This window comes from Amphibalanus amphitrite, unplaced genomic scaffold (assembly GCF_019059575.1).
Source record: "Amphibalanus amphitrite isolate SeventyFive unplaced genomic scaffold, NRLGWU_Aamphi_draft 000379F_arrow, whole genome shotgun sequence".
Classification (NCBI taxonomy): domain Eukaryota; kingdom Metazoa; phylum Arthropoda; class Thecostraca; order Balanomorpha; family Balanidae; genus Amphibalanus; species Amphibalanus amphitrite.
Window position 1 is genome coordinate 171,816 of NW_024881873.1, and position 27,212 is coordinate 199,027.

A 27,212-nucleotide genomic window follows, 5' to 3' on the forward strand; every position below is an offset into this window, starting at 1 on the left:
ATCAACAAACGTTCTGCTGCAAATTAAACAATGCAGCAAATTTAGCGAGACGAAAACGGCGCTATTGTTTCAGTTATTTTTGTAGGGGTTTCAGATATTTATAGAGTTCAGTGGGTTGTTTCTGAGGAGATGTGGAGATGTGAATTAATAATTAATCACACTTTATTAGTATATAGGGCCTTGCACTTTATCATCTGGATTTAAAAAAAAAAAAACGTTTCCTGCTGAGTGCAGAAAGGTAGGTAGGTGCATCGCCAGGTTCTATTACCAGGATTGGAGCAGTTATTGCAGCTGAAAGTCAAAGTTGGCTGTTCATGTTTAGGCCCTGTTCTTTATTTGGCCATCTACCCCATATTGCAGTTGTGATGACAAGCAGTTTTCAGTGTAGTTTTGTGATCTTTGATGTCATCAATTGGTGTCATTATTTTTCGTCAACTAAAACTTATTTGAACTTTCCATTCAATCGACTCAATCATACGAGTCACTCTAATTTTCGGGAATCAAATCAGTCAACCAGTCGCTTAAGTCAAACGAGTCAGTCAACCAGTCATCTCGAAAAGTCAATCGACTCAATCCAATCAACTCAAAATACGCGTTGAATCAAATCAATCAATTCAATCGACTTGATTGGTATACAACCCTGGGTAGAAGGAATGAAGCTACCCTACAAAAATTACCGCGTGTAAATCGGTCAAGTGGTTGCTGAGATATAAGCCTCGCAAAAGCGTGACCACGGCCGGCCGGCCGGCCGGCCGCTCATACTCAGAAATTTCCGAGGTCGCCGTCCACTGCACTTTTGTCCGCCGAAAATAAGCGCTTACTGACAGAATTAACTACAGAGGCAATGGTAGGAGCAGAATCTGTAGACGCCGAAACGGCCCAGCCGCCGACAACGTCTTTCGGCATGTTTATCTTTTCATCGCTTACTTTACGCTTTTAATTTAGTGGCGGAAAAGTTGGATCGTGGGAGCTTTTTCTGCCGCTGTTGACGCCGACTGCGCAAGATTCGAGACCATACTATTATCTTTTGCGGTGAATAAAGACGGCGGTATCGGGATTTCTTGAAATGAAGTGAGTATATTTCAGTAGGTGGAACTATGGTCATGAGTACCCAAATATAGGAACGTTCCCATTTTTGGGAACGGAGTTCCCAAACATGGGAACGGGCGTTCCCATTTATGAGAACGGAAGGTAATTTTTCGGCCGTTCGCCCACTAAAACTCATTAGTGCATCACGTCTCAAAAAAGTGCACGCTAATTTAAGTATCTACTAAGTCTCTATAAAATTATCTTTAAAGGGACCCTCCCACCTTCAAAAAAGTTAATGAATTGGCATGAAAGTGATGTCGCTCGGTTCAGAAAGAGCAAAAACGAATATCTACCAAATTTCATCGAAAAATATTCACCGGTTTTCAAGATATTAGACTTTTACTTTTGTTTACTTTTTGGGATCTCCGCTGTTCCTAGCGACTTTATTTGAAAGTGCGGCATTTGTTGCGCGCAAAGCAGCATATACCACCGCGTGCTACAAAACGTTTTAGTCAAACATTTAACGGACGTTCGAAAGCCTGATGACGTCATCAGATTCCCATAATGGTTAAGAGATAGGGACCAAGCTGGTCCCACCCTGCAAGTAAAGGGAAGAAATTTCTTGAACACCATAAAGCTGCGGGGGTTGCGACCAGGATAAATGGTGGTTTCTGAGCCTGGCCGCAAACTTGGCTATCTCAACTCAAAACTAATGTTAAGGTGGGAGGGTCCCTTTAATCTGACCGTGGAACAAGGAAATTGACCGTCGAATGATATTTTTAATGATTTTTTGAAATGACGGAATGGTGAAAACATGGCTTATACTACATTTAACATGCAATTTAAAGGAAAATGAAGCGTTTTTTACATTTTGAGGTCATGTATAATAATTTTCGCCTGGTTATGAAGTTTCATACTAGCGACACCAGATACTGACATATGCAAGCGAACAGCGGATAGTCCCGAGGTAATATTGTTGAATTTTGGTGTCGGGGCGCACGACCGCGTGGAACGTCAGTGATTTTACCGAACTACTGTTGTAAACTCAGTTTCAGTGGTTTAAAATTATTCAGCTGTATTTTATCAGCCCGGAAAGACATATTTTATTTGGATGCTAGCTGTTTAGCGTTGTTTTATAAGGAGCGTCATGAGCGTGGTTTTTGGCTTCCGTGTTTCTAAGCATGATCGTTTTGGGGGAATTTCTCTTATATAGGTCGCTCTGTGTGGCTTATTTATAATTTTTATGCTGATTTCGATCATTCCTCGTGCCCATCCTACCAGGCCTTTTGCCACTTACACTCATTAAGAAAGGAAAAAACTAGAATTTCATTGGGACTAGGTGTTTTGAGGGTGTAACAGATTCAGCGTTCCCATTTTTGGATACTTCCATGTGCTCGTCAACTATCGGTGATAAACAGACAGGTGCTTGACATGTCTCCACCCTCGGCGCGGACGGTGGATATAGGTATGGAAGACCTTGTTGAGCATCGCCGAGCGTTGTGAATTACGTAATCCTGCAGAGGGGGGCGTGCCCCCTGCGGGATCGACGGGAATAAGAGCGCAGAAGACCCGGCGAAACATGCGACGGTCTTGCCGGAAAGGTCATCTGATGATTGTTGCGTTAACAATAATTTGTGGCGTTGGACGTGATGCTTGTTAATGAAAATAGCCTCTGAAAGGCGTCGGTGAAATCGTTCCCAATTTTGGGTACGCCGTTCCCATAATAAGGAACGCTTGCAGCGCCAGTGTACGAGAGCGTTCCCAAATTTGGGCTCGCGGCCCGGATGATGGACTGCTTTAGAAATAGGGGAAGGATTTGAAACTACGATGGGCCTTACAATATCAAACTCTTTCCCAACAATACTGAGACAAATATCAGGCGGTTCACGATCGTTTTATATTTTTTGGACGTCATTTAACGGTTCTTTTTCTTGTTTTAAATAATGCCTACATGGCGTTCCCATATTTGGGTTTATCGTTCCCAAACATGGGAACGAAAATGCGTTCCCGAAAATGGGTACGCTTGACCATAGTTCCGCCTACTGATTTTATATATTGATATAGCAACAACCTGTAAAAACCCAATTGAGGTTTATTTTCATGCTATAAAGGGGAAAAATCATTGTGCAAGGATTTTCTATTCATCCTCCGCAACGACATCTCAGCATTTTTTTTGAATTATTTGTGTCTTGTAGACTTTCAAATGATAGCATTTTGTTGACAATTTTATTATATGCATGACATAAACCAGGGGTGGAGATCTGTCAAAATTTCAAGGGGCTCCAGGCCGGGCAGATGGAGGCGGGCTGGATGCAGTACCATTGAATTGCATAGCAGTAATTTGTTTTCAGGGGGGGGAGTCCTGACCCCCTGACCCCCCCCCCCCCCGAGATCTCCACCTCTGACATAAACTCATCATGGGCGTGGTATGCTGTAAGTGCTTATTCCTTGGTAGGTGGCAGGCTGATATTGAATCATAGATCAACTCAAATAAATTCACAATATTCCAGACGCAGGCAGCCTTCTGCTGGGTTCCACTCAAAGGTGCCACTGAATGTTGATGTACCTATTTCTGAATGGAACTTGGGATAGGTAGTCTGGGATGAGACTGTAGGTATCTAATCCACTCTAGATCTGGTATGTCCAAGTAGATTATTTCCCCAAATTTATTTATGTCGGCATGGGCATTCCTTCGTTCTCAAATTTGCATTGATCCATATCCATTTCTGTAGCACATTTGAATAAAAGTAAAGAAATAAAATGTGTTTCTTAACAACTGTGAGTCTGCCAACCTGGAAAAACACGTTATGCCGAATATGTCCAGCGTAGTGGCAGGATTGTGCCAAAGATTTCAGTGCATGTCCATCTTAACTTCGCATGCACCAAGGTCAGCACATGGTGGCTGCTGAATTTTTTGGCGCAGCCTGTGACTGGCAAGTTACATGGCAGTTTCATTGCCAGTCATATTTTAGGTTGAGTGATTGTGTATCAGGTGTTCAGCATTTTGCCTGAAGCCAAAGATGACCGCTCTATGTATTTTTTTTAACATTACAGACCAGTGTGTCAGTGTCCCACCAGTGTCCCAAAAATGTATTTTGGTGTGGGTGTCAGAGGGGAAAATTCTCCACTTGAAAGGAAATGAGATTGGAAAATTGCCGGTCAGATAACGGGTCCAAAAAAGGTGGGAAAGAGACCAAGAGCATACAATGATGTACAAGTGTATTAGAATGTAGGTCTATGATATAAAGCAAACATCTGATGCAAATATTTAATCTAAGAAAATTGGGAGTGCAAAATTGCTCCTAGAAATTGGAGGTAAGAGTGAAAATGGGTTTCATTTCGGTGTCATTTGCCACCCAAATCGACAAATTTTGGGACACTATCATTACCAAAATCTTTCCCAAGGTAATGTCATTTTTAAATGCTGGTATTTCGATGACGTGTGTGTGTGGGGGGGAGGGATCTTAGATTTCTCAAGCTCAAAGATTTCTCAGACTTGCCTCCAACTTATAACAACATCTGTCAAAAATTATCCCATTGCTGTTGCTCTGATATCTTCCTTTTCTGTCACGATAGGCCCGGAGACAGCCAGCTGGTCGAAGCTGTTCGTAAGCAGGAGGCACTTTGGAATGTGCGGCAGGCAGCATATCACCAGCGCAAGCACAAGCTGCGGCTAGGCTATGGGCGGAGGTGGCGGCAGAGACCGGACGAAATGGTGAGCATTTTCTGAAATGCATTTTTACATTGACTTTGTTTTGGCGTATAATGGTCGTTTCACAAGACGATCTATACAGGTCTGGAGACATCAATGAGCTCAATGAGCTCGCCTAGCCACCACCCCACTGACATCTGGCGGAGCTTGTAGACACCAACCAATAGAGGGCAACACCAGCGGCCCCACCATGCGTAAACGCACGCACGTCACACAGCATGAAGTCGGCGGCGCCATACATAGGCGGAGCCTTTGTATGGTGGTACACTCGGGGGCAGATTGATGTTCCACCACTCCCTACCCATCAGGCGATCCCATGGCTCAGCACTGGCTGCTGTCAGTGTTGCCTGCCCTCAGCACTGCTCAGCACTGCCTGCCAGTGCCAGTGCTGCCACTGGCAGCAGCCAGTGCTGAGCCATGGGAGCCCGATGGGTAGGGAGTGGTGGAACATCAATCTGCCCCCGAGTGTACCGTAGATCAGTTGGTAGAGCGTTGGACTCCGTGTGGTGAGAGCACGCGTGCCCTGTCATAACAGTTCGGGTTCGAAGCGCGACGGGCGCTTGATATTTATGGGCCTTCTGAGAGGTATTGTTGCGGTTGGTGGCAGGCCGTAGCCAGGCTAAGCCTGTGAGAGAGGGGACCGGCCGTGCGTGGCTTGTGCGCACGTTAAACTTAACCCTCGCCCATGTAGGGGGGGGTTGGTGCACCCCCCTGAGGTTTTTCTTAGCTAAAAATTTGAAAAATTTAGAAAATTTGACCTTTGACCGGTCATAAGTAGGTCAAATGTTGACCTAGGACCAAAAATATACCACCAATCGCGAGATCTTATTGAGAGCAATATGTTGGTTTTTTCCGCTAACCTCTACGACGCTCCGTTTTCAAACGCCAGGGGGGGGTCGCACCAACCCCCCCCCCCCCTGCATGGGCGAAGGTGGCAAAACACCGTTTACGGGCGAGGGTTAATTATGCCGTAGAACCGGAATTGCGCGATCGGAGGGTAGAGGGCAGGGTCACCGCAACAAGCTTCGCTTAGCGGTGGCCCTGTCCTTGTGAAACCTTCCTATCAAAAAGGTTCGGACTAAATTTATTTTAAAATAGCCTTTCTTAGGAAGTTTGTGGGGCAGAAATTCGTGTCCAATTGTTATGTTAGTTAAGGTGCATCACTGAATCGATTGTTTTCATTACAGAGATAATATTTTGCACTACACAGACATTTCAAAGCTCCTCAATGCGAAAAAGATTGGTCTGCTAAGCAACACATTCCTACAACTGAGCTTAAGTTGGTGGGGGCCAAACGCTTATAGGTGGGGCAAAATGGCAAGTTGGTGGGGTAGCCGCCCCACCAACTGAATAGGAAGCTTCCCTGTGAGAGTGTCCCCTGGCGCCATATCTAATCCAATCACCATCTGTATGACGTCTAATCTGTTTTTTTCTTCACATTTATATTAATATTTCTGACGAACCATTGTTTAGACTTAATCATCATTATCATCGAAATCAAAACGTATGTATGTATGTATGTATGTATGTATGTATGCATGTATGTATGTATACATGTGAATGGATACCAGGATAGAGATGTAGTAAAAAATAAAGGTATACTAAATACTTCGTTTTTTTCAGTTGCTGATGTAAAGTCAAGATGGAAGTCCATCCGGGACTATTTTATGAAGTGTCGGCAGGCCCCGCCGAGCGGCTCTGCTGCCAGCTCGACCACCGACGGCGCCACGCAGAGGGAGCTGAGTTTCCTCAATGATTCTGTCAAGCCAAAGCCGTGAGTTTTTTTTTACTCTTACCGTTTTTCCCTTTCGTAATAGATAAATTCGTACAATGCGTGCATTTTCTGTATTGTTTATTGCCAGTTGTCAGCTTGCTTAGCTCAGATATGTAAATGGATATGAATGTATAGTTTTCTATAGTTGTAGATGTTATGTGGGACAAGAGCTGATTGTGACCCCCTCTATAAAAAGTTAATTGTTTTTAAAACGGGCTTCGCTGAGGGCTTTATAGTACAACATTTGGGTTGCAATATGTAGGTTAGATGAAATGACCTCCCCTGCTTGAATAGCTTGTTTTCGCTTCACTGTTCTGTATTGAAATTAGTTATCAATAGTTCTGTAAATAACATATTTTAGTACGCAATAAGATTTGTAACGTTGGACGGAAAGTTAGATTACACGTACGGGGTGCGGTCTACTCCGTCTGGTGACGGTCGGCCAACTGAACGCCCCATCCACAATGAACTTTCCCTTTCCCCGATGAACATTTTATCGTCCAATGCTGAATCACACCATGCTTGCCTTATGACGGTCCTTTCACAGCGTGACAACAAACCTGACGGCGCCACATGCTGATCCTGATCCCTTATCGCTTGTAGAGGATCCTCACTTGGTAGGTTTGATGCTTTGCGCAGTCGATACGGTTTGCATGACGCGCTCTTGTAATAATGACCTTTGTGTAGTAGCGTAATCCTATCAGGTAGCTACTTATCTTGCAATTCGTCTATTGTGGGTTGTGCAATTTAACAATCAACTGACAAGGTGAAACCTCCAATACTCCAAAACCTCTAAACTTAAAAAGCAACAACAAGAAGAGAAGGGCGTTTATGTCTAACTTGTAACTAGTTATGTCGTTTAGGCGGAACAGGACTGAAAGTACGAGGGTACACAGATTACCGTTCTGTATACTCAGCGCCACGGTCAAAGCCATGCTAATCTCTTTTTCAGGAGAACCCTGACATAGAAGAAGAACACTCTGGTGATCCATGGCTCGTATTCTCGGAAGGTCAGTTAACAGTTTCTTACTAAGGCTATAATGTCTACGTATGTTATGCAGTATGATGGAGATACTTTTTATGTGTATTATGCATTTTTAGAGTTCTTGAGATCACAGCGAAGGTTTTATGTATGTAGGCTAGCCAAACGTACTTGATGTGTGTTGACCGTAGATCATTAAAGCATCAACAAATACCAAAGCTTGTTTTGGAAAGAAAATAGCAGGTGTGATTGATGTACTTATAGCTCTATCTAACTTGATGCTTGTTTTTACTAAAGATGAAAAATAGAATTCGAAGGTAATGCATTAAATGCCCCTTCCACAAGGGTCGAAATTATTATGTACCTTATACACAAGAACTAGAGAAAAGCGGTCGTCGATTCCAGACTCTGCAAATGATAATTTTTCTTCTTTCACGACAGTGGACGACGAGTGGGAGCAGGACTCCGCACCCCGCGCTTGCAAGGCGCCCCGGCGCCGTGCAAGGCGCCGAACAACAACAACACAACAGGAGAACACGGCGGCTGCAGACAATCGTCGTCGTAGGACTCGCAGACGGCAGAACTTCCCCATGCCCTAGACGGCAACCACGTCCTCCTGTAGCGCCAGCAGACGTAGGTGGCGAACAGCTGCACTTGCAGCGCAGCTGACTGCAGCTCAGACAGCGTGCTCCATCTGCCATGGTACAGCGCCCTCACCGGTGAAGTAGCGCGCGAACTGATCGCGCACGTGCTCGGCAGCTCGCGTGTAGTTGTTGGCCCCGAGACGGTGGAGCGCGTCAGCCAGCCCGGCCGGGGCGGTGGCTCGATCTTGCTGGTCGAGTTCAGGCCTTCCCTGCAGTGCGACGACTTCGTCCGCGTGGAGGAAGTTGTGCAAAATGCACGTGGCATGCACGATCTTGCAGGCGTGCTGGACGTTCACGTTCATTGGCCGACGATATATCCGCCAGGTTTGTGCGAGAATGCCGAAAGCATTTTCCACGATGCGACGAGCGCGCGAGAGGCGGTAGTTGAATACCGTGGCTCGGACTCCAAGTCTTGCCTCTGTGCGCCCGGGATACGGCCGCATGATGGCGGTGGTGAGCGGGAACGCCTCGTCGGCGACGATGACGTGCGGCATGATGGTGTTGGTCCCGGGCAGGGCTTTGGGCGGCGGCAGCTGCAGAGAGTCGTCTCGGAGGGCGGCGGCCAGGTCGCTGCGGCGGAATACGCCGCCGTCCGATTCCCTGCCGGCACTTCCCACCGACACGTACACGAATCGGTAGTCGCCGTCCACAGCGGCCAGGAGAACCGTGCTGAACGTGTGTTTGTAATTGAAATATTCGCTGCCGGTGTTGGCTGGCGCCTGCAGGACGACATGTTTTCCGTCGAGTGCTGCCACACAGTTTGGGAAGTTCCACCGGTCTCGGAAGGTGGCCTCGCTCCTCTCCCAGGTGTGGCGAGTAGGGGAGGCCAACACCCCCGGACCGACGGCGGTGATGATCGCGGCACACGTGTCGTAGACTATGGCGCGGACCGTCTTCTCTCCCAGGCGGTACACGGAGAAAAATAATTACTCCCCCCGGGAATCACGATCCCCTATTTGGGAATCAACTGACACCCATGGTGTAATCCGATTCTGAAAAACGGTGTCCATACACCGTTTTTTAGTGTAAATTGATCTCGGTCAGAATCACATACCCAAGGGTCATTTGACTCCCAAAATTTTGACTCCCATTTTAGGTGTCGTGTCAAAAGATCCTGCACGGTGTCAGTGTAAAATAACACATCTAAGCGTTTTTGACGCTATCATGAGGAGTTTTTATATCCTATAGGTGTCATTTCACACAGTTGAGCGTTTTCGCAATCCGTGACTCCCTTATTAGGTGTAATTTGATCCTCAATGGTGTCATAATATTCCGTTCAAATGACTTACTGAGTGTAATTTGACCCTCGGTAGTGTCATAATATTCCGGTGTCATTTGAGCCCCATTGGGTTCAATGACACCGGAATATTATGGCACCACTGAGGGTCAAGTTACACCTAATAAGCGAGTCAATGATTACGAAAACGCTCAACTGAGTGAAATGACACCCATAGGGTTCAAAAACTCCACATGATAGTATCAAAAAACACTAAATTATTACAGAAATTGTTTTGACGTCACTGCTGGTATACCACCATCTCTTGACTCTGCAGTGTTGGTTCCTATAGGTACGAACCAACACTGCAGAGTCAAGAGATTTTCGGTGAATCAGACTCCGAATCCAGCTCCGGCTTCCAATATCGACTCCGACTCCGACTACGGCCAGAACTGTCGTTTCCAACCGACTCCGACTACGGCCAGAATTGTCGACTCCAACGGACTCCGACTCTGACTCCGTAACCCTGGTGTAGGTTCAGTGATTTGAATCAATGCCCCGAGTGACGTCATGTGTGAGCTAGCTATGGCTGGTCCGCTACGAAGATGAAATAGGCAATAGCCCAATCAGCAGGCTGCACTGTCAATTTGCGGACGAAGATTTGCGGAAAGAAATGCGGAGACGAAGAAATGTGCGGACGAAGAAATGCGAGACGAAAAAATACGGAGACGAAGAAATGCGAGACGAAGAAATGCGAGACGAAGACATGCAAGACGAAGACATGCGAGGCGAAGAAATGCGAGACGAATAAATGCGAGACGAAGAAATGCGAAACGAAGAAATGCGAGACGAAGAAATGCGAAACGAAGAAATGCGAGACGAAGAAATGCGAGACAAAGAAATGCGCGGACGAAGAAATGCGGAGACGAAGAAATGCTCGGACGAAGAAATGCGAGATGAAGAAATGCGAGACGAAGGAATGCAAGACGAAGAAAGGCGGAGACGAAGAAATGAGCGGACGAAGTTTTGCGGACGAAGAATTGCGCGACGAAGAAATGTCATGCAAAGATTTGTCCGGATACGCTGCGGTATCAATTGATTTTCGGTGACCCAGACTCCGACTCCAGCTCCGGCTTCCAAAGTCGCCGTCGACTCCGACTCTGACTCCGGCCACAACTGTCAACTCCACCCGACTCTGACTCTGACTCTGTAACCCTGGTGCAAACCACAGCTCAGGTCCAGTGGTTTGAGTCAATGCCCGGCCAATCAGCAAGCTGCATTTTCGTGTGACGTCATTTGTGTTCTAGCCATGCCGGTCCGCCACGAAGATGAAATAGCTCGACCTTGCAGGAAAACCGTTAGGAAAGCCGTTGACTTCAGTTGCCGGAAGTGTGCCCACGTGGGTGCGTGTGGTGTGAGCGGGGAGAGGAACTTATTTGAATTAACGCGCTTTTAATGTCGCCAAACGTTGTTTAAAGTGTAGATTTACTTCAAGTAATAGTGCTTTAACGATAAACTTCAGATATTATTTGTAGTTTGCTCAACATGCGTATTTAAACAACGAGGCGCCCTGCACTCGGCGAAATTTTGAAGTAGGACAAGATAGCAACGCACCATGGAGACGGAGGTAAGTTTTTATGTCATTAAGCTGCAGAATAACTCTACCTAAGTAAGTAGCAATAATCACCGGTTGATGGAACATTGTTGAAATGTGAGTAATTCCTTACGGTGAATGGAGTCACGGACCCATGAACCTTACGATAAGTTTTCATTAGATTTCGCCATACATTTCGTGCCCAAATGTCTTGGAATTTATTGTTGCATATAAAATAAAGAATGACATGCATGTATTGTTAATTTGCGTCACGTGGTTAACAACTGCAATTATGACTCTGTTGGAGACACTGGCGGATCCAGACTTGCGTTTTGGGGGGGGCCAACTCCTGCAAGTAACCAAACCTAGGGTACCCCCAAATCCTGTTTTCTCATCGGATTTAGGCCACTTATTTTTTCGTCACAGCCCTGAAACGATACTTTTTTAAAACTAAAAATAAAAAAATATAGAAATGGTAGCCCACCCAACCCGAGCCTAAATATTACTTTGAAAACACTTCAAATTGCTTTTGTCGACCAATTAGCCCGCTCCGGGTCGGTGCGTGGCGCAGCCTTCGCGGGCTGGGAGGTGTCGGTTGGACCCCCTGCCGTTCGGCCCCTGATTAAGCTAGAGCTCGCGGAAAAAAAACAGGCGTGTTGCCCGTGAGTGACGAGACGAAGCCGATGATACCCGATTTTAAGGTCCTTGGTCATTGGTTGACCTTCCAGGGCGGTGTTTCACGGTCGTGCTGACAGCCGCTGACAGCGCATTCCGCGAGCTAAGGTCAGCCTTCGGTAGTGTTGTGGGTATAGGCTTGTTGATGTCTCCATTGAAACCAAAAGTGCCATCAGCGCTGGCAGCGGCTGGCAGCGTGCCGTGAAACACCGCCCAGGTCAGGTCACAGACCCAAAAGACGGAAAAATCAGGACCTGTCAGAACCTCCTAAAGTAAGGCTGTAATACGTTTTTTTTGTGCTGATCACAAATTTCATGTTAGTTTGGATCATAGATAATGTCTTCATGCGTTTAGACCATGTCGGGGCAGGTCAGGTCAGATCAACCAGTAGGGGTACTTATGGGCGTCCGTATAGCAGGTGTCCACTACCACTGGCAGCTACGTAACATGATACGAAGGCATCAAAACTACTTCGTAAATGTTCAAATGGCTGCAAAATGCTAAATTCAAAATCAGCTAAACGAAACTATCCTAGAAACATGTTAAACTCGGAAAAGTGCACCGAGGTCATCAAAGGTCAATGACCTGACTTGACCGTAAGGTGACATTGGCATCCGCCCTAATGCGTGGGAGCAACATCATATCACATGTTTGAGCGTTTTAAACCACGAAAAGACTATGAAAGCGCGGATAATGTGAGCCGACATACGCCGAATCGCTATTCCGGCCAAACATGGCCTCCAACATGGCCAAACAGTCTCGAGAAATAGGCCACAAGTCAAAGTTCACTTGGGTCAGGGTCATGAAATTTTCAGACTTTGTCACCATGAGGGTACTAAAGTTTCGTCGCGATCGGCTTCATGATACCTTACACGATAACTTCACACGTCGATCGAGAGTTAAAGCATGGATGAAGGAGAACCAGGGGATGAAGGTTCTTTCATCCATGGTTAAAGTGTGCAATAAGAACTTCTTGGGTGAAGACAAGACCAACACTTTTATCAAGCTCACAGATTTTTAATGATACGGTATTTTCTCTCTACCTACTACGCCCTTCTCACATTCATTTTTCTTAAGTGTTTTTGGGGACAAAAAATATATGTTGTTCCCCTTTCAGGCTTGGGGTCATGACCCCGTGGCCCCCCTGGATCCGCTAGGCCGAAACTAACTAGGTCGTTTTCAAACGGTCTGATATTTCAGGTCATAGTTTGCAAACGGCCGGTGTTTTCAGATAGTTTCATATGGCCTGACTGGGCCAGGCCGTTTGCAAACGGACCGAATTTTCATACGGCCTGTAACATATATTCAGATTTCGACATCTGTCGTAGCATCAAATGCTGATGTGGCGCACTCAAAAGCCGGAATTGGTCCTTGGATGCCGTAAGGACCCTTTTAAGAAATAAGTGACCCGACTGACCCTTAGAGATTGGCCTGAGCTGTGACCGAAATAAGTCTTTTACCGTTTCGCAGGAAGGGACAAAAAGGTCCCTCATATGCTTCTTGTACAATTACGAAACAAAACAAGTTTTTTTTTTCAACGAAAACTCAGTGAGTTTTCCTAAAAAATTTATTGCGCATATTCCGTGAATGAAAAGTTGCCGGGTCATGTCAGGTCAGGCTGCCACAGCAAGTTTGTTAACTTGACAGCTCAATCGATATTTATGCAATAAGACCTTCTCGGGTGACGATAAGACATGACGACACTTTATGAAGGAAGCTAGTAAACCCGGTAGTTTCTCCATAGGCGCGGGAACCGGGGGGAGGGGGCAGTGGTGGCAGCTTGCCCCCCCCCCCAACTCTGGGGCCGTGCGGGCGGTGCCCCCACAACTTTCAGACAGAATACCGCTCCTTTTTGCAAATGTTTTCTTTTTTTGTTGAAAAAGCCAAGGGATGAAAAATAAGTGGCCTAAAACCGGCGACAAAACTATATTTGGGGGATCCTAGGTTGATCTCTATCATGGTGTGACCTCCCCCCCCCCCGTCTAAAAGTAGTTCCCGCGCCCCTGGGTTTCTCTACGCTATTGAATCACGCTGCTGATTCTAGTAAGTATCTACTACACAACCTTCTCACATTAATTTTTCTTCGAGCGTTTTGGGGGGCCAAAAGATTGTTGGCCCCCTCTTTCAGGCTTTTTGGGCCCATGGCCCCGGTGGCCCCCTTGAATCCGCCAGTGGGGGCGGTGCCCCCACAACTTTCAAACGGAATACCGTCCTTTTTTGCAATTGTTTTCTTTTTTTGTTGTTGAAAAAGCCAAGGGATGAAAAATAAGTGGCCTAAAACCGGTGAGAAAACTAGATTTGGGGGGACCCTAGGTTGATCTCTATTATGGTGTGCTCCCCCACACACAGAAAAATATTAACACCGTTAGCGGTGTAATTGCACAGTACATATCTGAGCACTTGAGGAAAGTTCATTTAGTCCCTTCCCCGCTTAAATTACTCGCGCTTCCAAATGAACACCAGGAAGAAGGTAATAGAACACTGTTAGGAGGGTTGGGTGTTTTGCTACATGTAGTAAAACACCCAACCCTCCTAACAGTGTTCTATTACCTTCTTCCTGGTGTTCGTTTGGAAGCGCGAGTAATTTTAGCGGGGAAGGGACTAAATTAACTTTCCTCAAGTGCTCAGATATGTACTGTGCAATTACACCGCTAACGGTGTCAATATTTTTCTGTGTGCAGTCTGAAAGTAGTTCCCGCGCCCCTGACTTCTCTACGCTATTGAATCACGCTGCTGATTATAGTATCTACTACGCAACCTTCTCACATTAATTTTTCTTCAAGCGTTTTGGGGGGCCAAAAGATATGTTGGCCCCCTCTTTCAGGCTTTTGGGGGGCCATGGCCCCGGTGGCCCCCCTGGATCCGCCAGTGGTGGCGGTGCCCCCACAACTTTCAGACGGAATACCGTCCTTTTTTGCAACTGTTTCTTTTTTTTTTGTTGAAAAAGCCAAGGGATGAAAAATAAGTGGCCTAAAACCGGTGAGAAAACTAGATTTGGGGGGACCCTAGGTTGATCTCTATTATGGTGTGCTCCCCCAGTCTGAAAGTAGTTCCCGCGCCCCTGACTTTCTCTACGCTATTGAATCACGCTGCTGATTCTAGTAGGTATCTACTACGCAACCTTCTCACATTAATTTTTCTCCAAGCGTTTTGGGGGGGGGGGCCAAAAGATATGTTGGCCCCCCCTTTCAGGCTTTTGGGGGGGGCCATGGCCCCGGTGGCCCCCCCCTGGATCCGCCAGTGGTTGGAGAGTGTATTTTGATCCCATAAGGTGTATGATTCCGAGAATCATTTGACAATATCTGGTATAAAGACTGATTGAAAAGAAGACGTCATCGTCAATAGATAAAATTGTAGCTGCAAGGGTGAAGACACATGTAAGCTACATTTAAAGTCTCGTTGCAGTCTGGCTAATCGTTCCTATAAGCTTCAGAAGCAGAACATACCCATGGGTATGTTGGTTAGTTGTACCATACTATTGGTCTCAAGATAAGGGCCTAGGCGACCTGTTTTTCTGATGCGATGAATATACCCTTTATACCCTCGCCGCAGCTCGGTTCGAGTGCATCCCTCACCCCTGCACACCACCCAATCCCCGCACTCGAATATTACCTGTATTTCTTATATTAGGAGACCAATAGTACCGGTAATATTGATATTAGCTGATGTATGACGCTAATTCAGGAACAGGCTCTGAGCCGGTATAGAAAAACCATCCCAAGAGTCATTTGACACCGTTGAGGTGACACCTACGAGGGGTGTTTTTGAAGCGTACCAAAAACGCGCAGTTTCCAGGAGTCCGATTACACCCGGAATCAGACACCCCCGAGGTAATCTGACTCTGGTTGGGAGTGTATTTTATACCACATGTCGTCAAATGATTCCCGGAATCATACACCGTGTGGGATCAAAATACACCCTCAAAATCCGATTACTCCCTGAAGTGACACCTAAAAGGGGTGTTTTTTGAAGCGTACCAAAAACGCGCAGTTTCCAGGAGTCAGATTACACCCGGAATCAGACACTTCCTAGAGTATTATGACTCTGATTTGGGGTGTATTTTTATTCCATAAGGCGTATGATTCCGGGAATCATTTGACGCCGTACGGTATAAAAATACACCCTCAACCAGTGTCATAATACCCTAGAAAGTGTCTGATTCCGGGTGTAATCGGACTCTAGAAAACTGCGCGTTTTTGGTACGCTTCAAAAAACACCCCTTTTAGGTGTCATTATTTTTTTCAGTGTACGTGGGAGCCAGAGCCGAAAACTCCATCCCTGACGCCAGATACCGAAGGGTAACGGCCAGGCGCTGCGCGGGGTCGATGGGCTCTCTGAAGTTGGTGTGTTTTCTGGCGATAGTTGGCCCGATCTTGCTAAGAAGGAGATCGAAAGTGTCGCGGGTCATCCGGAAGTAGGTGCGGTGCCGCTCAGGGTCGTTGGTACGCAACTCTTGTACGAGGTTGAAGAATTCCCCCCGAGCTCGGCGGCGGCGGTTCACGTCAGCGACCCAGCTCTTGTGCCGACGTTTCGGACGGCACTCCTCGTCATACTCCATCATTAATAGCTCGGCTTGGGCCAAACTTAAGCCGACGTCCATTCTCGATATATAAAGTATAGAAGCAATAACAAGAAGATATATAAAGTATAGAAGCAATAACAAGAAAAGGTACTACCTGAGATGTTTTGTTTACATTTGTTTTCCTGACGGCGGTATTTGCTTCGTATGTAACCCAAGAGTATTAAGAAAAATGTCGCGTGCTTATTTTCGAAGGATTTTATTTGTTAATATATTGCATCATGGTTAACCTGCTAAAACATTTTTTTATACTTTTATTTTTTATTTTCCTACAGAATTATCATCATTCTATGACTTCAGGTGGCTTGCACACCCTATAATAACAAAACACTTGATACTAACATAAGCGCGTACTTTCAGCACCTCTGCCGATGCTTTTTGTGCAGTGGACGGCGTCATTTTAGGAAACGCCGAAAATACGCGCTTATCGACGATTACGCGCTTACTTTCGGCGGATGCCAATGTGCAGTGGACGGCGACCTAATCTAAGGAAAGACTACGCTCGCTTCGCTCGCTCCGTAATAAGGAAAGACTACGCTCGCTTCGCTCGCTCCGTAATAAGCAAGTAATAGCCTTTGGCTCATTGTATAATTGACAAAAGAAATGGAAAAGAACAAATGTGCGATATTTCGTGTTCGATATTTGTTCATGCACTCAGTGCACTCAGACCACTATTTCATGCACTGAGTGCATGAAAAAGTCAAACACGAATATCGCATATATATATTCTTTTCCATTTCTTTTGTCAATTATACAATGAGCCAAAGGCTATTACTTGCTTATTTTCTAATCGTAATGGGGCTCAACACAATTTTGAAAGAAACCCTCAATATTATTCAACTATCTAATGAGGTCACAGTCTTAGATCCAGCATCCCCAGCCCAGGGCAGGGTCAGTGTTTCCGGATTTTGTCACATCCTGCGCCCTGCGGCGTTTTTATATTTGTTCATTTTAAACGCTGTTCCTTCCTTGCTTGAAATTAGCAGCTCAAATTACAACAGTGTCAAATGATGAATCACAACCAATAAGGCAAATTTCAGATCCTTTTTTATTTCAGATGAAGGCATGCCTTTCAAATTGAAATACTTTATAACAGCTCGGTTCCCGATTTTCTCCATTTTGACCGAACGGCAATCTTTTTTACTTTAGAGGGCTCTAAAGACGTAGCAAAAGGTGCTAGGACTTCAAAACTTGGTGTACACATATATAAATAGTGGCAAAACAGGTGACCAATTTTTAATTAATCTGCGTCACCTTTAACTGTGTTAGGCTCAAAACTTTTCACTCACACCTCGTAGTTATTTACGCTGTCATTCCCCATGCGCCCGACTCCTGAAAATCAACCTAAGTTTAGTCTTGAATTCCATCGGCATGGTGGGTCAATATTGCACGCGACCTGCATCCTAGCTTTTTCTTTAGAAATCATCGTAGCTTCCAAATTCAGACATAGATGGCTTTACCAGCAGCGCCTGAACTTATTAGGCTGTGCCGCACGACATGTAGTTTTAATCCTCACCCATAGATGGCTCCACCAACAGCGCCTGAATACAGGCTGTGCCGCATGACAATGCAATTAGAAATCTCGTCCATAGATGGCACCACTAACAACGCTTGAAAAGAGGCTATGCCGCACGACAGTACAGCTTCAAACCTCGTCCATAGATGGCACCACCAATAACGCCTGAATATAGGCTGTGCCGCACGACAGTGCAGCTTCAAACCTCGTCCATAGATGGCACCACAAAACACGCCTGAATATAGGCTGTGCCGCACCGCCGTGCAGCTTCAAACCTCGTCCGTAGATGACACACAGCGCCTGAATCCTTTTGCTGTACCGCATCCTTTTGTTACGTGATATTTCACGCATAGATAGCTCCCTCGCCTCTGACCCCTCTTATTTGCTGTCAGGAGTAAGAAAGCACAATTCCATCTCAAAGCCACATATCCCTGTTTCCGGCTGGACGGCCGCCATCATCCGATGTCGTATAAATTAAAGTGAGTCGCGATATGGCTGACACACTTGCTTTGTTCTCAGACCTCAGTTGTCCCAGCTATGAAGTGGACCATACCATCACCATACCATAGGCGTCGCCAGACATTTTGGGTTGGGGGGCAAAATATTTTTTGTGTTAAAGCCATAGGCGGCGGAACGGGGGGGGGGGGGTACCGGGGCACGGTGCCCCCTTTGATTTTGGCATTTTAACCCGCGCCCCAATGGGGTCTGTATATAACACGCCCTACGGGGGGGGGCTATTCATAGCCCCCCCCCTAACTCCGAACCTACTGGGCCGATCGTCAAAATTCAAACGGCATCTGATAGCCCCGGAAAAACTGCCGAGCGAAACCTAATTTCATTGACCTCGAGGTCACCGATGCCGTCACAGGTCAGGTCAAAGTAAAAATTATCGATATTTGGCTTGTTCACATTTTGGGCTCTGGCCGCCGTCTTACAAGTCAGATCAAGCTGATTTTTGGTTTACACACTCGTGACCAGATGCTTTAGATACCCTAAGGGTACCAAACTTGTACTTTGATTTTCAGGTCAGGGTCAGGTCATCATAGGTCACGGAAATCTTGTCATAAGTCGGTCACGTGACACATGATTTATGGTCCATTTAGGCCATAGATTTCGAATTCGGTGTCGCCTGTGTCGTTTGAGGCCATTTTCATCTGAATACAGCTGAGGTCAGATCACTTTTCAGGTCAAAAAAGGTCAAATTTCAAAGTTGAAATTTTTCAACAACAAACATGTCTATCGGATGCAGTTTGAGCTCAGGAACACGATGGTGCTATTTATATTGGTGTGCGATGTCAAATTCGTACAGAAAATTGATTTGAAAATTTGAAATTGTAAAATTTTTGGTATAATGCGTATAACTTGGCCATTTTTCAGATATCTGGCTAAAACTTGCTAGAGTAAGTCATAAGCACGTCTGTCAAGACAGCCTCAGATTCAGATTCACTTTCAGAATCACATTCGGACCCCCTTAGATTTTCATAAAAACTGGTCCATGGGTACAGTTTTGGACGCTGATTCCAATGGTGAAGTCTGTTTTTCGCCACATATTATACTTTGGCCCCTAGAGGCATTCAAAGTTTTTTTGGGGCGAAGGGGGACCCCGTTAGATTTTCATAAAAACTGGTCCATGTGTACAGTTTTGGACGCTGATTCCAACGGTGAAGTCTGTTTTTCGCCACATATTATACTTTGGCCCCTAGAGGCATTCACAGTTTTTTGGGGGAAGGGGGACCCCCTTAGATTTTCATAAAAACTGGTCCATGTGTACAGTTTTGGACGCTGATTCCAATGGTGAAATCTGGTTTTCGCCACATATTATACTTTGGCCCCTAGAGGCATTCAAAGTTTTTTGGGGCGAAGGGGGACCCCCTTTGATTTTCATAAAAAACTGGTTCATGGGTACAGTTTTGGACGCTGATTCCAATGGTGAAGTCTGTTTTTCGCCACATATTATACTTTGGCCCCTAGAGGCATTCAAAGTTTTTTTGGGGCGAAGGGGGACCCCCTTAGATTTTCATAAAAACTAGTCCATGTGTTTAGTTTTGGACGCTGATTCCAACGGTGAAGTCTGTTTTCCGCCACATATTATACTTTGGCCCCTAAAGGCATTCAAAGTTTTTCTGGGGAAGGGGGACCCCCTTAGATTTTCATAAATACTGGTCCATGTGTACAGTTTTGGACGCTGATTCCAATGGTGAAGTCTGTTTTTCGCCACATATTATACTTTGGCCCCTAGAGGCATTCAAAGTTTTTTTTGGGGGCGAAGGGGGACCCCCTTAGATTTTCATAAAAACTGGTCCATGGGTACAGTTTTGGACGCTGATTCCAATGGTGAAGTCTGTTTTCCGCCACATATTATACTTTGGCCCCTAGAGGCATTCAAAGTTTTTTTGGGGGCGAAGGGGGACCTCCTTAGATTTTCATAAAAAACTGGTCCATGTGTACAGTTTTGGACGCTGATTCCAACGGTGAAGTTTGTTTTTCGCCACATATTATAGTTTGGCCCCTAGAGGCATTCAAAGTTTTTTGGGGGAAGGGGGACCCCCTTAGATTTTCATAAAAACTGGTCCATGTGTACAGTTTTGGACGCTGATTCCCATGGTGAAGTCTATTTTTCGCCACATATTATACTTTGGCCCCTAGAGGCATTCAGATTCACTTTCAGAATCACATTCGGACCCCCTTAGATTTTCATAAAAACTGGTACATGTGTACAGTTTTGGACGCTGATTCCAACGGTGAAGTCTGTTTTTCGCCACATATTATACTTTGGCCCCTAGAGGCATTCAAAGTTTTTTGGGGAAGGGGGACCCCCTTAGATTTTCATAAAAACTGGTCCATGTGTACAGTTTTGGACGCTGATTCCCATGATGAAGTCTGTTTTTCGCCACATATTATACTTTGGCCCCTAGAGGCATTCAGATTCACTTTCAGAATCACATTCGGACCCCCTTAGATTTTCATAAAAACTGGTCCATGGGTACAGTTTTGGACGCTGATTCCAATGGTGAAGTCTGTTTTTCGCCATATCTTATACTATGGCCCCTAGAGGCATTCAAAGTTTTTTTGGGGCGAAGGGGGACCCCCTTAGATTTTCATAAAAACTGGTCCAAGTGTACAGTTTTGGACGCTGATTCCAACGGTGAAGTCTGTTTTTCGCCACATATTATACTTTGGCTCCTAGAGGCATTCAAAGTTTTTTGGGGGAAGGGGGACCCCTTAGATTTTCATAAAAACTGGTCCATGTGTACAGTTTTGGACGCTGATTCCAATGGTGAAGTCTGTTTTTCGCCAAATATTATACTTTGGCCCCTAGAGACACAAAGTTTTATTTGGGGGCGAAGGGGGACCCCCTTAGATTTTCATAAAAACTGGTCCATGTGTACAGTTTTGGACGCTGATTCCAACGGTGAAGTCTGTTTTTCGCCACATATTATACTTTGGCCCCTAGAGGCATTCAAAGTTTTTTGGGGGGAAGGGGGACCCCCTTAGATTTTCATAAAAACTGACCCATGTGTACAGTTTTGGACGCTGATTCCCATGGTGAAGTCTGTTTTTCGCCACATATTATACTTTGGCCCCTAGAGACATTCAGATTCACTTTCAGAATCACATTCGGACCCCTTAGATTTTCATAAAAACTGGTCCATGGGTACAGTTTTGGACGCTGATTCCAATGAAGAAGTCTGTTTTTCGCCACATATTATACTTTGGCCCCTAGAGGCATCCGAAGTTTTTTTAGGGGAGGGGGGACCCTCTTATGGTCCATGTGTACAGTTTTGGACGCTGATTCCAATGGTGAAGTCTGTTCTTCGCCACATATTATATTACATGGACTATGGACTATTATATTACATATTACATGGACTAGTTTTTATAAAAATCTAAGGGGTCCCCCTTCCCCTAAAAACTTTGGATGCCTCTAGGGACCAAAGTATAATATGTGGCGAAGAACAGACTTCACCATTGGAATCAGCGTCCAAAACTGTACACATGGACCAGTTTTTATTAAAATCTAAGAGGGTCCCCCTTCCCCTAAAAAAACTTTGGATGCCTCTAGGGGGCAAAGTATAATATGTGGCGAAAAACAGACTTCTTCATTGGAATCAGCGCCCAAAACGGTACACATGGACTAGTTTTTATAAAAATCTAAGGGGGTCCCCCTTCCCCTAAAAAACTTTGGATGCCTCTAGGGACCAAAGCATAAGATGTGGCGAAGAACAGACTTCACCATTGGAATCAGCGTCCAAAACTCTACACATGGACAAGTTTTTATGAAAATCTAAGGTGGTCCCCCTTCCCCAAAAAAAACTTTGAATGCCTCTAGGGGCCAAAGTTTAATATGTGGCGAAAAACAGACTTCACCATTGGAATCAGCGTCCAAAACTGTACACATGGACCAGTTTTTATGAAAATCTAAGGGGGTCCCCCTTCGCCCCAAAAAAACTTTGGATGCCTCTAGGGGCCAAAGTATAATATGTGGCGAAGAACAGACTTCACCATTGGAATCGGCCTCCAAAACTGTACACATGGACCAGTTTTTATGAAAATCAAAGGGGGTCCCCCTTCCCCCAAAAAACTTTGAATGCCTCTAGGGGCCAAAGTATAATATGTGGCGAAAAACAGACTTCACCATTTGAATCAGCGTCCAAAACTGTACACATGGACCAGTTTTTATGAAAATCTAAGGGGGCCCCCCTTCGCCCCCAAAAAACTTTGAATGCCTCTAGGGGCCAAAGTATAATATGTGCCGAAAAACAGACTTCACCATTGGAATCAGCGTCCAAAACTGTACACATGGACCAGTTTTTATGAAAATCTAAGGGGGTCCCCCTTCGCCCCAAAAAAACTTTGGATGCCTCTAGGGGCCAAAGTATAATATGTGGCGAAAAACAGACTTCACCGTTGGAATCAGCGTCCAAAACTGTACACATGGACCAGTTTTTATGAAAATCTAAGGGGGTCCCCCTTCGCCCCAAAAAAACTTTGAATGCCTCTAGGGGCCAAAGTATAATATGTGGCGAAAAAAAGACTTCACCATTGGAATCAGCGTCCAAAACTGTACCCATGGACCAGTTTTTATGAAAATCTAAGGGGGTCCGAATGTGATTCTGAAAGTGAATCTGAATGCCTCTAGGGGCCAAAGTATGATATGTGGCGAAAAACAGACTTCACCATGGGAATCAGCGTCCAAAACTGTACGCATGGACCAGTTTTTATGAAAATCTAAGGGGGTCCCCCTTCCCCAAAAAAAACTTTGAATGCCTCTAGGGGCCAAAGTATAATATGTGGCGAAAAACAGACTTCACCATTGGAATCAGCGTCCAAAACTGTACCCATGGACCAGTTTTTATGAAAATCTAAGGGGGTCCCCCTTCGTCCCAAAAAAAAAACTTTGAATGCCTCCCCAGTAAACATGCCGACGTCGGCCCGACGTCGGCCGACTTCGGGGTGACGTCGGCAACTCGGCACCGGCATGCCGACGTCGGCCCGACGTCGGTCCAACCTCGGCACGACGTCGGCTGGATGTCGGATATGCCCGCATGTTCCGACGTCCAGCCGAGGTCCAGCCGATGTCGGGCCGACGTCGGACCGAGATCAATTGCTGAGGTCCAGCCGACGTCGGGCCGACGTCGGGGCGACGTCGGACCGACATCGGCCGCTGTCTTGACCGTTAAAATGATATAAAATACATGTTTCATGTTTCATAAAGAGCCTCTGTATTCAAAATATCCTTAGGAAACTCAAATCTTCCTCCACGCCGCAACCCCCTGATCCGGACTGGACGGGAAACTTTATCCCATTTGGGATTGCCCGTAAGCCGAGCTCGCCCGTAGCCGGGTGTGGTGAGTGCTTGGGGGCTGCTCGGCCTATCCTTTGGTCAGGCTCATCAGCCCCGGCAACTCACCAGGGCCGGGCCCAGTTCATATAGAAAGGCCAGTCGGCAAGTGTCACTTTGCCAAAGTGCCACTTGTCAAAGGGACACTTTGAGAAACGTTGGTGCAGGTGTGTAAGAGTGGCTATATGAATCCATTGTGGGGTCACCCTTTCCAGTAAGTGTCACGTAACAGCAATGGGACCAGGGACTCTATATGAACTGGACCCAGGGTGCTCGCCAAGAAGACCAATGTCTCCTTCCTATGATCCTTCCGGTTCTGAAATGGTCTTGTCAGACCGAAAGGGCATAACCCAACAAAAACCGAAGTTGTTAGCTGGCTGCGTGGTGTAGTGGTTAGCGCACTAGCCTCGCGTTTGAATGGCACGGGGTTCGAATCCCATCGCCGGCTAATGGTTTTGGCGTGTTGTCCCAGTAAACATGCCGACGTCGGCGACTGGGGGGCTCGAATCCCGCCGCCGGTTGATATTTTTGGCGCGTTGTCCCAATAAACATGCCGACGTCGGCCCCGTCGGTCCAACGACAAACGATCTCGTCAACCTCGGCAAACGATCTCGGCCCGACGTCGGCTCGACGTCGGCTGGACTTCGGCTGGACGTCGGAACATGCGGGCATATCCGATGTCCAGCCGATGTCGGGCCGAGGTTGAACCGACGTTGGGCCGACGTCGGGCCGAGCCTCGGCCCGACGTCGGGCCGACGTTGTCATGTTTACTGGGTCTAGGGGCCAAAGTATAATATGTGGCGAAAAACAGACTTCACCGTTGGAATCAGCGTCCAAAACTGTACACATGGACCAGTTTTTATGAAAATCTAAGGGGGTCCCCCTTCGCCCCAAAAAAACTTTGAATGCCTCTAGGGGCCAAAGTATAATATGTGGCGAAAAACAGACTTCACCATTGGAATCAGCGTCCAAAACTGTACCCATGGACCAGTTTTTATGAAAATCTAAGGGGGTCCCCCTTCGCCCCAAAAAACTTTGAATGCCTCTAGGGGCCAAAGTATAATATGTGGCGAAAAACAGACTGCACCATTGGAATCAGCGCCTAAAACTGTACACATGGACCAGTTTTTATGAAAATCTAAGGGGGTCCCCCTTCCCCAAAAAAAAACTTTGAATGCCTTTAGGGGCCAAAGTATAATATGTGGCGAAAAACAGACTTCACCGTTGGAATCAGCGTCCAAAACTGTACACATGGACCAGTTTTTATGAAAATCTAAGGGGGTCCCCCTTCGCCCCAAAAAAAAAACTTTGACTGCCTCTCGGGGCCAAAGTATAATATGTGGCGAAAAACAGACTTCACCATTGGAATCAGCGTCCAAAACTGTACCCATGGACCAGTTTTTATGAAAATCTAAGGGGGTCCGAATGTGATTCTGAAAGTGAATCTGAATGCCTCTAGGGGCCAAAGTATAATATGTGGCGAAAAACAGACTTCACCATGGGAATTAGCGTCCAAAACTGTACACATGAACCAGTTTTTATGAAAATCTAAGGGGGTCCCCCTTCGCCCCAAAAAAAAACTTTGGATGCATCTAGGGGCCAAAGTATAATATGTGGCGAAGAACAGACTTCACCATTGGAATCAGCCTCCAAAACTGTACACATGGACCAGTTTTTATGAAAATCTAAGGGGGTCCCCTTTCCCCAAAAAAACTTTGAATGCCTCTAGGGGTCAAAGTATAATATGTGGCGAAAAACAGACTTCACCATTGGAATCAGCGTCCAAAACTGTACACATGGACCAGTTTTTCTGAAAATCTAAGGGGGTCCCCCTTCGCCCCAAAAAACTTTGAATGCCTCTAGGGGCCAAAGTATAATATGTGGCGAAAAACAGACTTCACCATTGGAATCAGCGTCTACAACTGTATCCATGGACCAGTTTTTATGAAAATCTAAGGGGTCCCCCTTCGCCCCAAAAAACTTTGAATGCCTCTAGAGGCCAAAGTATAATATGTGGCGAAAAACAGACTTCACCATTGGAATCAGCGTCCAAAACTGTACACATGGACAAGTTTTTATGAAAATCTAAGGGGGGCCCCTTCCCCAAAAAAACTTTGAATGCCTCTAGGGGCCAAAGTCTAATATGTGGAGTAAAACAGACTTCACCGTTGGAATCAGCGTCCAAAACTGTACACATGGACCAGTTTTTATGAAAATCTAAGGGGGTCCGCCCTTCGCCCCAAAAAAACTTTGAATGCCTCTAGGGGCCAAAGTATAATATGTGGCGAAAAACAGACTTCACCGTTGGAATCAGCGTCCAAAACTGTACACATGGACCAGTTTTTATGAAAATCTAAGGGGGTCCCCCTTCGCCCCAAAAAAACTTTGAATGCCTCTAGGGGCCAAAGTATAATATGTGGCGAAAAACAGACTTCGCCATTGGAATCAGCGTCCAAAACTGTACCCATGGACCAGTTTTTATGAAAATCTAAGGGGGTCCGAATGTGATTCTGAAAGTGAATCTGAATGCCTCTAGGGGCCAAAGTATAATATGTGGCGAAAAACAGACTTCACCATGGGAATCAGCGTCCAAAACTGTACACATGGACCAGTTTTTATGAAAATCTAAGGGGATCCCCCTTCGCCCCAAAAAACTTTGAATGCCTCTAGGGGCCAAAGTATAATATGTGGCGAAAAACAGACTTCACCATGGGAATCAGCGTCCCAAACTGTACACATGGACCAGTTTTTATGAAAATCTAAGGGGGTCCCCCTTCGCCCCCAAAAACTTTGAATGCATCTAGGGGCCAAAGTATAATATGTGGCGAAAAACAGACTTCACCATTGGAATCAGCGTCCAAAACTGTACACATGGATAAGTTTTTATGAAAATCTAAGGGGGTCCCCCTTCGCCCCAAAAAAACTTTGAATGCCCCTAGGGGCCAAAGTATAATATGTGGCGAAAAACAGACTTCACCATTGGAATCAGCGTCCAAAACTGTACCCATGGACCAGTTTTTATGAAAATCTAAGGGGGTCCCCCTTCGCCCAAAAAAAACTTTGAATGCCTCTAGGGGCCAAAGTATAATATGTGGCGAAAAACAGACATCACCGTTGGAATCAGCGTCCAAAACTGTACACATGGACCAGTTTTTATGAAAATCTAAGGGGGTCCCCCTTCGCCCAAAAAAAAACTTTGAATGCCTCTAGGGGCCAAAGTATAATATGTGGCGAAAAAAACAGACCTCACCATTGGAATCAGCGTCCAAAACTGTACCCATGGACCAGTTTTTATGAAAATCTAAGGGGGTCCCCCTTCGCCCCAAAAAACTTTGAATGCCTCTAGGGGCCAAAGTATAATATGTGGCGAAAAACAGACTTCACCATTGGAATCAGCGTCCAAAACTGTACACATGGACCAGTTTTTATGAAAATCGAAGGGGGTCCCCCTTCCCCAAAAAAACTTTGAATGCCTCTAGGGGCCAAAGTATAATATGTGGCGAAAAACAGACTTCACCGTTGGAATCAGCGTCCAAAACTGTACACATGGACCAGTTTTTATGAAAATCTAAGGGGGTTCCCCTTCGCCCCAAAAAAACTTTGAATGCCTTTAGGGGCCAAAGAATAATATGTGGCGAAAAACAGACTT

The 27,212-nt window shown here is 45.8% G+C and overlaps 2 protein-coding genes across 3 annotated transcripts; one reads left to right on the plus strand and one right to left on the minus strand.

The window, feature by feature from the left end:
* Positions 1-830: 830 nt before the first annotated feature.
* LOC122390019 lies at positions 831-8,224 on the plus strand. Of its 2 annotated transcripts, none has more exons than XM_043382583.1 (5): positions 831-1,071; positions 6,365-6,515; positions 7,063-7,132; positions 7,468-7,525; positions 7,939-8,224. In XM_043382583.1, the coding sequence occupies exons 2-5, from the start codon at positions 6,409-6,411 to the stop codon at positions 8,094-8,096; spliced, it is 393 nt and encodes a 130-aa protein (XP_043238518.1). In that variant the 5' UTR covers positions 831-1,071; positions 6,365-6,408; the 3' UTR covers positions 8,097-8,224. The 2 variants fall into 2 exon arrangements, 1 of the variants encoding a protein (XP_043238518.1); XR_006258054.1 differs by lacking the exon at positions 7,063-7,132 and adding an exon at positions 4,606-4,744 and having other exon boundaries at positions 854-1,071; positions 7,939-8,220.
* A 115-nt stretch (positions 8,225-8,339) lies between these two features.
* On the minus strand, positions 8,340-18,045 carry LOC122390008 (protein ALP1-like). The gene is made up of 3 exons (XM_043382562.1): positions 17,979-18,045; positions 8,452-9,039; positions 8,340-8,350 (listed from the first exon to the last, which is right to left on the minus strand). Exons 1-3 carry the CDS (start codon positions 18,043-18,045, stop codon positions 8,340-8,342), a joined length of 666 nt encoding a protein of 221 aa, XP_043238497.1.
* Between the last annotated feature and the right edge of the window lie 9,167 nt (positions 18,046-27,212).

Bases quoted from the DNA above. Each gene is read 5' to 3' on its own strand.
- LOC122390019 (XM_043382583.1), top strand. From the start codon at position 6,409: ATGAAGTGTCGGCAGGCCCCGCCGAGCGGCTCTGCTGCCAGCTCGACC. The intron at 6,516-7,062 runs GTGAGTTTTTTT...GTCCTTTCACAG, and splicing joins GATTCTGTCAAGCCAAAGCC to CGTGACAACAAACCTGACGG. The intron at 7,133-7,467 runs GTAGGTTTGATG...TCTCTTTTTCAG, and splicing joins TTGTAGAGGATCCTCACTTG to GAGAACCCTGACATAGAAGA.
- LOC122390008 (XM_043382562.1), bottom strand. From the start codon at position 18,045: ATGCGGTACAGCAAAAGGATTCAGGCGCTGTGTGTCATCTACGGACGA. The intron at 9,040-17,978 runs GTGCGGCACAGC...ACCGCCTGGGAG, and splicing joins AGGTTTGAAGCTGCACGGCG to AGAAGACGGTCCGCGCCATA.